At 39.2% G+C, this 11837-nt stretch overlaps 1 protein-coding gene across 1 annotated transcript; it reads left to right on the forward strand.

Annotated features, from left to right (window-relative positions):
- The first annotated feature begins 354 nt into the window (after window positions 1-354).
- Window positions 355-4916, forward strand: LOC118878243 (uncharacterized). Its single transcript, XM_036820112.3, has 3 exons — window positions 355-501; window positions 3705-3880; window positions 3934-4916. The coding sequence occupies exons 1-3, from the start codon at window positions 450-452 to the stop codon at window positions 4435-4437; spliced, it is 732 nt and encodes a 243-aa protein (XP_036676007.3). The 5' UTR covers window positions 355-449; the 3' UTR covers window positions 4438-4916.
- Window positions 4917-11837: the final 6921 nt, after the last annotated feature.

The following is an 11837-nucleotide window of genomic DNA, read 5'->3' on the forward strand; positions in this document are numbered from 1 at the left end:
GGGAAGCTGTTTTACGTCAGAAGAACATTTATGGAAGAATGTAATATTAGACATGTTAAAATTGCGACTGGGTTGTAAATTTAATATAGTTTATTTATTTTATCGAATATAATATCATTTTTCGTCACAATTGTTGATATCAGAAATTTTTGTTAAGACAGCTTTCGCCACTACTTTTTACCTCGTTAAGAGGTGTTTTTGTTTGATATATTATATTACTAATTTAATTTATGCATGTATATAATAGTAGCTTAAATATGTATACTTAATATTTCCCCAGTATGGCCTACTTAAATAAATTTTCCCTTTTTCGATGAACATTTTCAAATTTAGGCATCAACTTAGCCTTGGAGCCCGAATTGTCAAGGGCACCAGAGCTCGAACGGCATAAGGTCACCTAAAACCAAATACATAGTGCTTGTATATTTTGATTTTGTGAAGTCGAAAAGATGGAACCGCCTCCATCAATTTTATACTCGGGTTCTCCTGAAGGAGATTTCGGTAAGTTTTACTCCAGTTACAAGTTATTCAACCGGTTTTATTTTTCGTATTGGAATTCTTTGGTCGGCAACCAAGTACGTGGGTCTAAGTTACTTAATTTTAATTTCCCGTAGGCGCTCCTTAATCAGCAACTATTAATGCTGCACTTTGCTTATTTACGAGCTCCAAATGACTTCCATTGAGTGTCGTCGGTTTTTTTTTTGCGTGGGCAGCTACTATTCCTTGTCCTCGGTTGCTTTTTTCCGTGGCCTTTTCATACCTTTTGTCCTCCCCTCGCTTCTCAATTGGCATCTTGTGCTTTTGGGTTATTTATTGCGATACTCAAGGCCCGCGATGAGTCAGCGAGGGGAGATGGTAAGGTTGGCCGGACTTATTTATTCAAAAAGGAATTGTAATTATTTATTTATTTGTCGTCAAGCTTCCCAAAGCCTACTTGTAAATAAATAACTTTACAAAGTATTTGCTTAATAGTTTTTAATTTAAAAATAAATTATAATATGCCAACTTCTACTACTAAAATCCTGTTACCATATATTTGTGGCCCTCCACAACTCTTATTTAGCTCTTATTTAATTTTCAAACGTCAAGTTTCTCAAAGCCTACTTGTGAATACAATGACATATTCATTATTTATATAACACTAACAACTTTTTAAAAAGTTCTATAGTATTTAATTCTACCATATATTTTAAGCCCTCGCCAACCCTTTGTCCTTGTACTTTTAGTCGCTCGTTGCTTATTTTGCCCACAGTTTGTCACACTTAATTAAAGAAAATTTTAAGCACTTTAGATGTCAATTTGTGCCCACTTCTCGCAGTGCCCAATACCTTTTCACCAGCTTTTCCCCCCACATTTTCAATTGCGTCAAAAGGGGCAAAAATAAAAGCATACGAAAAAAGAAGAAACGGTTTAATTAAGTTGAAACCCTTTCGTGCGTGCCGGGGCCAGTTGGCAGTGCCATCCGAGAAGGAGAATCCTTGACCGAACCGAACCGAACCCACTTTCCAGACCCCCGAGATTCCGATCCAAGTGGCTCAAGTGGCCAAGTCACCAAGAGTCGACTTGCGTGTTAATTTCCAAGGTGTTTGCTATTCCAAGCTGTTTCCGTTCTAATATCAAAAATCAGCGTAATTAAAAATCAAATGATTTTTTCCTTGGTCCTCAAAAGTCGTCGTCCCCCCATCTTTACCATCCGACGACAGCGAAATATCTTCATTAATTTTGCTCTTTTGCTGTGGGACAGCGGGAAATCCTTCGCCTCTATCCTTTTCAATTCATTCAATGCTGCACAATTTTTAACTCATTAATTGGTGTGGGCAACCCTTTTTTTTACCCTTTGGGCTTCACCCTTGCTTTTGGTGAAAAATATAGACGAAAATGTCCTGAAAACGGAGCCAAGTGACTTATTTGTTTAATCCCTTTCATTTTCGACCGATTTCTTTTTATTTATTTTCTTGCCCAGCCACTTGAAATGTTCCTGATTAGAGAAAAGAACAGAAGACACCAACTGAAGTGGAAGGGGAATTGGGATTAATTTCTTGGCATTTATTAAAAGTCTGCATTAAGATGGGATTGTATTCGAAGAAGTTTAGCATAGAGAATATACTCCTCGTTGAGCAAATAATTAATATGCCCACTTAATGCCCTATCTAAAGTCGCAATACTCTTCCACGAACACTTAATTGATTCGTTATCAATTCGCTTTGACCCTCTTCATGGCCCATCAATATGGCTAAGAGAGAAAAAAGGGGAAGAGGGGCCCAGAGCGGAGGATCGACAGACATTGAGCGACCAATGCGACTGGCAACTTGTTTAGCTGATTTTAATCCGCATTCGATACGGTAACAATTTTTACTTCATCACTCTCCCGGCAACCGAATGGCCATCTCTTCATCGGCCGCAACTGAATCTCGTGGCTTCCACACCAATCAAGGAACCTCGGGGGGCGGGACGAGCGGGACGAGACGAGCTTTTGACATTCGCATAACTTCCGATTTAATCCCAGCGTGTGAACGTCGTCATCGTAGTCGTCGATCCCCATGTCCCAATCGCTTGAGCGGTTTCAGCATCAATAGTACACCGAGAGAAATATATAGTCTTAAAGAATAACCTTAGCAACAGTTATACTATTATTACCTAAGTATTAGGTATTAGGTTAGCCTTCAGCTTATTTAAATGGATTTCTTACAATCTAAAATCATAACTTAACCCTAATTATGTTTAATCAAAGATCCTTTAAAATTAATTGTTAAGAAAATTATTTTCTACTTAATTATAATTAATAACATAAAAAGGACCCACGTTGGGCGCCACAATATTGTTCAGCCATTGCCCAATGTTGCATTTTTAACCAGTAACGTCTTAATTCAGGACTAATACCAATTAGTTTTTCTTAGTGCACCACAACTTCTCGGTTCGCATCGCCTCTTGCTCCATCTGCTGAGTTATGCGCTTCTGTGCGTTGTCGTATTTTGTAAGCTTTTACGCGCCGGCTACCAAGAGCCCAACTAAACCGAACCAATCCGATCCCATAGGAGCGTTTTTGTGCTGATCATCTTACAAATTTGATCGCGGCTTGGGAATAACTGGGCTGATGATTAGGTGTGAGGTGATATTAGAGATCAGTTAATTGGCAGACCAGTAGTACTAGATATTCAGCATTTGTAAATGATTTAAAAGCAGTTTCATGCTATAGGGCTGAAATACTTTGCTTTGGGGGGTTAAGCTCACGGCTCGAAAAATCAAATAGCAAAGAACTACAAATTACATGCCGAAATGCACTTCAATACAAAGCACTTGGGTAAACACCAGCAGACAGACAGCGGGGGGTTGGGGAAAGGGGGCTGGGCACACCTGTGGGCCACTCTGAATTTTCCTGTTTTCCCCCCAACTTTCCCAGCTTTTCCCGCCACTTCCACATTGTCGATGTAAACCTTAAGGTATTTTGCGATAATTGCACATTGCTGTTGTTGATCCTGCCGCCGTTGCTTTTGCTCCTTTTCGTCCTTGCCAAAAAGAGTTTGCAAGGGTAGTCCAACCCACCCCCCAAAAATCTCTTTTTCCCCATTGAGAACACACGCGCACATCCTATATAAACACATGATAACTTTCCACTTGAGGTCCTATATTGACATACCCTACCTGTGTTTTCCTTTTTTAATACATATATAAACTTTCAGCTGATCTTGTATTATATTTTGCAGAGGGTGGAATTGGAGTTATTAACAAGATCGTGTTGAAGGTGTATCAGCTCGATGATTTAGTGTTCAATCGTACCGAGACCCATTACGTTACTGGTTTGGTGGCCGGACTGGTCAGCATTGCCGTTGTCATTGGCGGATGCATAATAAATACGATTATGAAACGTCAGAAGTATCAGGTGAGTTTAGAAATCAATTCTTCTCGAGCCTTGTCTAAAAGCCCTCTTTATAGAACATCGTTTTCGGTGCACCCAACGAGGAAGTTGATCAAGTTGAGGAAGAGGAAGCTGAGGACAGTGGGGGGGAGGCCGATGAGGAGGGTGAGGCCGATACCCTGGTGGATGAGGACTATTTGGAAGAGTCGATGTCGGATATCGTCACTGACAACTCTGAGGAGCTGGAATCGATTGTCCAGCAAGACACACAGACTGAAGAGCTTAATTTGGATGAACCCACTGAGGTTGCAGCCGCTGTCCCGGAGCCGAGGACCAAGAGTCCTCCCAAGAAGAAGTCGGGCATCAAGCCCGTTGCCACCATGTATAGTAAGGAAGAGAGCTACAAGGTGATCCAGGCCAAGGAGGCTGGACCCATGGAGCCGCTCAACAAGCTGATGACACCCCGCACCCTGGCTGCCCTGCACCGCACCTCGGTGGCCGTTCAGTTCCCGGTTCAGGCTCCGGTTCCGCCCCCAAAGCCCGGGAAACGTACCGGTTCTTCCAGGCGTGGACGAAACTAAGCCGTGCATCCCTCTTGATGGCGTTACGTTTTCTTTTTGGTTTTAGTTACTTATATATTTTTTAAATTTCTACACTTGTACCACACGTCGTTCACCAGACACATGGAGGGTCTTTATCCTACTCCTAGCCCATAAATTCCGTCAACTCTAAAAACACTGCACACGCTTTTCGAGATGGCTCGCCAGTTTTAGGGTCTTCTCGACACAAACACCTACAAATGTTAGACGAGCTATCAAACCAGAATTGTTACCGTCGAGTATTCGAAAGTATAGGGGCCTTCCAAATTGCCAGGCCATTAAATGTTTCGATCAAAAATGCAGTGTCTATTGCCGTTTTATTTATAAGGGGGATACAGATGTATATATGGTTATATCCAGGCCTGAAATATTATCTTATAGGTTAAACTTATATGAATAGAGCCTATCTATAAGTGGGAATATAGAGCTATACGATCTAAAATTGTGTTGGTGATAGACATATTTTCTAAGCTCTGTTATTTTATTGCCCAAAATGGGTTTGTCATGGGCTTAACTTGTAGGAAATGGAGCCTAGAACCTATAGCCTAAAACCGAGGGACCAAGGACACGTACCTGCCATCATCATGTTCAATGGCCGCTCAATAGACTCTCCTCGTATCCGCTGTTGTAATTTGCTGGCCCTGCCAGCTGTCGCTGCGGTTGGCCGCCTAATGGTCGTCAAAGGGGCGGAATATGGGGCCGAAGGACCCCCATTTCAGCACCCCCCTTCGGTAGAGCCATGGCGGCAGTCATATGGTGCTGATACCCCTGCGAAGGGAGAGAGATACATCCCAATGGCCCGGGCGCCTTTGGATTTCATTAAACGCAAATTTATGCCTTTACTTGAATGTCAAATATTGCAAACGTCAAACGATGAGGCGGCCAGTGGAAGAGCATGCGGATATGGGATAAGGCACTGGAAAAAATTCTACAAGGTCTAAATCATCAAAATAGAATTTAAAAACTTTTAATATGGGCTGGTAAACTCGATTTATAAATTTTTAATCAATTGCCTTACTTAAATGCGTTTCTAAATTGTTATAAGTCATCTAGAAATGTGAAATATTAAAAAATTATATGTTAAATCTATTTGAAAGACTTTTAAAATAAATTTCAAAATATTTTCAATCTTTACTAATACCTTATTGACAAAATACAAATTTGGAATATAGATTAAATCAAACAAAAACACCTCTTTTTTTTCTAATTGCCTTCTTCTTTTCTTCCAAACGCTGTTTGGAGCGGTAAGTGTCTAAACGGTAGTTACCCGCTCTCCCACACTCCCGCTTATAACTTTGTTTTTGGAACATCTAAAACTTACGCTCCCCCAGCTTACTTACTCCCGCTTATTCTCTCCCGCTCTCTAACTCTCTCTTTTACTTGCGTAGCTTTATTCTCTTGGCACTGTGGTTCGGAATATCGCGATAATGGCTGTCTGCAATTTAAAGAAATGCAAGTCGTTAATTTCGGCTGGACAACAGAGCATTCCGTGCCATTCGTGTGAGAATATTTTTCATGTCGACATGTGAAGTGGCTTGCGCTACTATTGTGATGAATGCATTGCTTATGAAACCCAGGCACTCTCTATAAGGCGGCTTACAAAAAGCACTGTTACGGAATTAATCCGGAACAGCCGTAAAAATACGGATCTGCTTGTGGCGCTTGAGTCGCAGCTCACTAGCCGTATGCTATCTGAGCCCGATTCTCCTAAGCGTAAAAAGATCGCGGTCGATAGACAACCCACGGTAGCCGCTAGTGTAACTCTGTCTGGCGATCCGGGGTCTGCAGCACAGCAGTCGATCTCAGCCGCCGCACAAATGGTACTGAGATCGAAAGCTAAAAAAGATTCGGTTTCCGAATGCAAAGGACGCGAGATTTTGCCGCATAAGACGCCCGAAAAATCTGCTATAAACAATACTTTGATAATTCCAACGCCGCATGTTGACATAACGTCCGGAGTACCGAATGAAACTGGTAGTGCAGCCGTAAATGCCGTAGTACCAAAACCTGTCACATGCGTGGTACCTAAAACAGTCACCTGTGTACCGCAGCGAAAACAAATTTTTGTTTCTCGGCTAAATCCTGACCTTTCATCGCTGGACATTACGGCCTATATCCGTAACAAAGTTCAGATTGATGATCTAAAGGTTGAACGATTTAATTTTCCATATGCTAGGGAAGTATCATCTTTTAAGATCGGTGTTCCCTGTGCTCATTTTGCAACTATGTGCTCAGCAAATGTTTGGTCTGTAGGCATTTTCGTTGAAGAGTACGAAGCTAAAAAAAAGAAAATTCGTTCAAAGGAAGTTGGATATCCCTTTAAAGAGCCATCCACATCTACATCCTCATCTATCTCAAAAAACTAGATTCTTTTCTTCAGCTTTATTATCAGAATACAAGAGGCTTACAAAGTAAGTTGACCAAATTGTATACTGATAGTTTTTCCTTGTCTTCCCATGTTATTGTTTTTACTGAAACCTGGTTAAAACCGGAAGTTCTAAGTTCCGAAGTTTTTCCAAGTAAGTACACAACTTACAGGCTTGATCGTCCGTCCCGACGTGGAGGTGGAGTTTTAATTGCAGTTGACTCAGAATTAACGTCTGAAGTAATAACGTCCGACGAAATAAATGACATTGAATTTCTGTGTATAAAACTATCCCTTCCGGGTATTTCTATATACATAACATGTTCATATATTCCGCCATCATCGGAATTCCCGACATATGCGAATCATCTGTCCGCTATCCAGTTTATTTCAAGTAAACTATCAGATAGGGATCAGTTAATAGTTTTAGGTGACTTTAACATACCTAGGGCGACATGGTCCACCGTCGAAACCTCAAATATATTGTTACCTTCAAAGCAGCATGATTTTCTTGACGGTTTGCTTGATATTTCATTGTCTCAAGTAAATCATGTATTAAACTTCTTAGGACGATTACTGGATCTATGCTTTGTTTCCAGTCCAGATTGTGTCTGCATAGCTAGAACCTCTGCAATTACTTTACCAGAAGACCCTTATCACCCAACGCTAGAGCTGACTATTGACACGGGTACAAAAGTGTATGAAGTATCTGAAAAAATAGCTAAACGCATCCCCTGCTTTCGTAAAGCGAACTTTGCACTCATTAATAGCCTTATAGCTTGCTCGGATTGGTCCAATCTGTACTTAAGTACTAATATAAATGAAGCTGTTAGTATATTTTATAACATATTAAACGAAGTTTTTGATACATGCGTTCCTACGTATTATCCTAAAATTTCAAACCAACCTCCGTGGTTTAACAAAGAGCTGGCACGACTTAAAAATTTAAAGTCTAGACTCTACAAAAAGTTTAGAGCTTCAGGTTCACAAGCTGCCTTTTCCCGATACTTAAGTGCTCGGTCTGATTTCACCGTGCTTAACGCCCAGTGTTATAAAAACTATTTAGCTCGTTGCAAGACCCAGTTTACACTGGATCCAAAACAGTTTTATAATTTTGTTAACACAAAGCGTAAATCTTCTAGTTACCCATCATCACTTAAATTTGAAAATTCGGCTGCTAGCACTGATCAAGCCATAGCCGATCTTTTTGTACAATTTTTTCACACCACTTATTCAACATGAAGACCTCCAGATCAGTCTTACCCATATGACATGCCTAAATAAAGCTTTATTTTTTGTCCTGTTATAAGTGAAAGCTCACTTCTTTTAGATTTGCAAAAGGATCAAACCAGTCTACTCTCCGGATCCTGACGGAGTCCCTGGGTGTGTGCTTTGGAATTGCGCTGCGATTTTTTGTAGACCATTGCACAAACTTTTTACTTTGTCTTTAGAAACGTCTGATTTCCCACACAGATGGAAGGAGTCGTTCGTTATGCCGCTTCATAAAATGGGGAGTAAATTAAACGCAAGTAATAAAAGAGGTATTTCAAAGCTATCAGATTATTATTACGCCCCATTTGCAACACAGTTGTAGGTCCCTTATTTTCTCTTGTCAATACGGATTTATAAAACGTAGACCAACGACAACCAACCTTTTGGAGTTTACTTCATTTGTGATAAGTGGTTTTAGAAAAAATCGGCAGATTGATGTGGCTTACACTGATTTCAGTAAGGCTTTTGATTCTGTAAATCACCCGATTTTTGTCCGGTAATTGGACCTTTTAGGGTTTTCAGGTGATCTTCTTAGGTGGATTTTAAGTTATTTGAATGATAGGACTCAAAGGGTCATTTTGAAAAACTCTTTGTCATCCCTAATCCGAGTTACTTCCGGTGTACCACAAGGAAGTCATCTTGGTCCGCTCCTGTTTACATTATTTATAAATGACCTTCCATTAGTCTTAACGAAGTCACGGGTTCTTATGTACGCAGATGACGTTAAGTTGTGCCTGCAATATAATGACCCCGCACAAAGTTTAGCTTTACAATCGGATCTAAATGCATTTCAAACATGGTGCATGGATAATGAATTGAATTTAAATGGTTCTAAGTGTAAACTAATGACCTTTTTTCGTGTCAGCCCCCACTAGTCAACGTATACGTTGAGTGGTTGTGCGTTAGATAGGATAACGCATGCTGACGACCTTGGAGTCTACATGGATCCTAGACTTAAATTTTCCGATCACATTACTACTATAGTAAATAAAGCCAGGAGCGTGCTTGCATTTATCAAAAGGTGGTCGAAGGAATTCGATGATCCCTATGTCACAAAGACCTTGTTTATTTCATTAGTCCGACCAATTCTTGAGTACTGCGCTCCTGTTTGGAGTCCCCAATATGGGGTGCATATAGACCGGATTGAGTCTGTGCAAAAAAACTTCTTAATATTTGCCTTACGGAGACTTAACTGGGATACAAGCCTAATACTACTATCATACTCTAGTAGACTACTTCTAATTAACTTACCATCGTTAGCTAACCGTAGAACTATGCTTGGTATTACGTTTGTTAGAAATCTTATTCATGGTGATGTAGAGAGTCCCGAGTTACTGGGTCGCCTGCATTTTAATGTGCCAAATAGATTCACTAGAAACTATATTCCTTTAGTATTAAATCACTGTATCTCTAATTACGCAATGCATGAACCTTTTAGAGTACTTTGCAATGATTATAATAGACTATATCATCTAATATCTACTACTGACTCACTTCCTATCTTTAAATCAATAATACTATCCTCCCTAGTAAATAATTAGTTTTACTTTATGTATTTTGTCTATTCGTATATTGACCTGTATTTTTAATTGTCTATTGTTACATTGTCTTTTTCTTTGTCCGCGATTATGTTTACTCGCCCAAAACGGTGATGGGCTCCGCGCGTAACAAGCTTTGCTTGGTGTCGTAGGGCCACTTGTTTGTACTGACCATAGTGCATCAACGTCCATATATAAAAAAGTAGTGGCGAAAGCGCTCTTAACAAAACTTTCTGATATCAACAATTGTGACGAAAAATAATATTACATTCGATAAAATAAATAAACTATATTAAATTTATGTATTCGGCCCGCAACAGTAAATATTTATTTACCTACACGTAAATTTTTTGCTGTAGCGTGCCGAATACATAAATACATATGGGAATCTCAAGGGCTGTAAAGTTTCAGATTCCAAGAGAAACCTGTCGTTTCTTATATTTCCCGCCGAACTAGCGGGTTTTTCCAAAGTGGTAGAACAAATAGATCAAGTTTGCTATTTCGATTAGCTTCATGCAAGTAAGGGACTCTAAAACCATAACGGTTTTTCCGTTTGAAAAAATCTAATAAGAACATTTTTCATCAAATTGGTTTTTTTCTTGCTTATTCCAATAAGTATGAAATATTTCGTATACGGAGCTGAAACGAGTTGCACTTTTTATCGCTTAATATCTTCCAAACGGTATTTTTAGTGTGTTTTGTATTTTAAAGTGTTTTGTATCAAAAGTTGAGGAATCTTAAGGGCTATATGATTTGAAATTGAAAAAGAAATCGTTCAACTCAATTTGGAGAAAATAGTCAAAAAGTGGTTTTAAAAAATAACTTTTTGTCATAACTCGAAATCTATTATATTAAGACAATTCTACTGTATGATGAGTATTAAGCAAATTAAATTATCTTTTCAGGGACATATAGCACGTTTTTGTAGCATTAGTTTAGATACTATAAGCATTTTAAATCTGGCTTTTTTTTTTGATTTCCCGCTAAACTAGCGGGTTTTTCCAAAAGTCGTAAAACAAACGCTTTCTATTTCAAGCTACTTTATACACCCATAGGGTTTCCAAAACCCTAAAACTAAGATGGGATGCATACAAACCCAAAAACAAAGAGACAAACATTTTCATTTTGGGAAGAAGAAGAAAATCTTGTTTTTTGAATTACTTTTGAACGGAACATCGGATTTCAACAAATGAGGTGTCATTCGACGCGTATTCTCAGTAAAAATAAAAGTATCTAAACAGCCGGGGGCTTTTATCCCCACCGTATCCAGCAGCTCCAATTTTCTAAATTTTTACTTTTACACTTTCACCGCTTTTTCTCCCAAACAAATCTATATTTTGAAAGTCTTGGTATGCAATCTTCTACCTTTCGTTTGTTGTATCACTCGTTATGATCGGACCATAATTGCAGATTTTCAATTCTGAGGCTATATATAGTAGTTGTCTTCGCACGCTCTCTTGCCCGCTTCGCCACTACGTGTACTACCGTCCACAGTGATAAGATACATTTTTTATAGAAAAGTCAGTTTGTTTTTAAAAACATCGAAATGGTGAAGTATCATTGCGAGTTGTGCTTAGAAACAAAATCCTTTATTACTCGCAGCGGCCTAAAAGCGCATACCTTATAGATACACAACTTCGCCTATCAGAAATCTAAATCTTCCTTTTATTATTGTTATTTCTGTCCTAAAGTAAGGAAAATTTGGTTGCGATACGACTTCAATATGCATCGTCTGTTGGTTCACAACGCAGAGTTAAAAAGTATTTGTAAGGCAAAGAAAAATTGCCCAATAAATAAAATACAATTATAAGCTCACAATTATAAAATAGTTTTTACTTTATTTTTCTTTATGTATCGTGTATTTATAATTAAAAAGTTAAGAATCTACATCAAATAAAACATCTAGTAATGCGTTGTCATCTCCATCATCCAGCAAAGTTAAATAATGGTTAGTCGGTGGCGGTTGAGGTCCTATAAGTTCTTCAAAGATGTGGTTGTCGTTAGGAAAAACCTCATCTTCTGACCTGGATAGGTAGTCTTCCAATTGAAATTTCTGTGCACACTGATATTCATCTTCGCTTTCATCGTGTGTGATAAGGGATTCCAAAAAGCCTGCGCAGTATTCCCTAATGGAAACTGGCTCCACTAAAGAGATTCCAATCCCGGGTCCCTATTTTGGGTCGATGATGCAGCCAGTTGAAATACGC

Source organism: Drosophila suzukii, chromosome X (assembly GCF_043229965.1).
Source record: "Drosophila suzukii chromosome X, CBGP_Dsuzu_IsoJpt1.0, whole genome shotgun sequence".
In the NCBI taxonomy this organism is placed as follows: domain Eukaryota; kingdom Metazoa; phylum Arthropoda; class Insecta; order Diptera; family Drosophilidae; genus Drosophila; species Drosophila suzukii.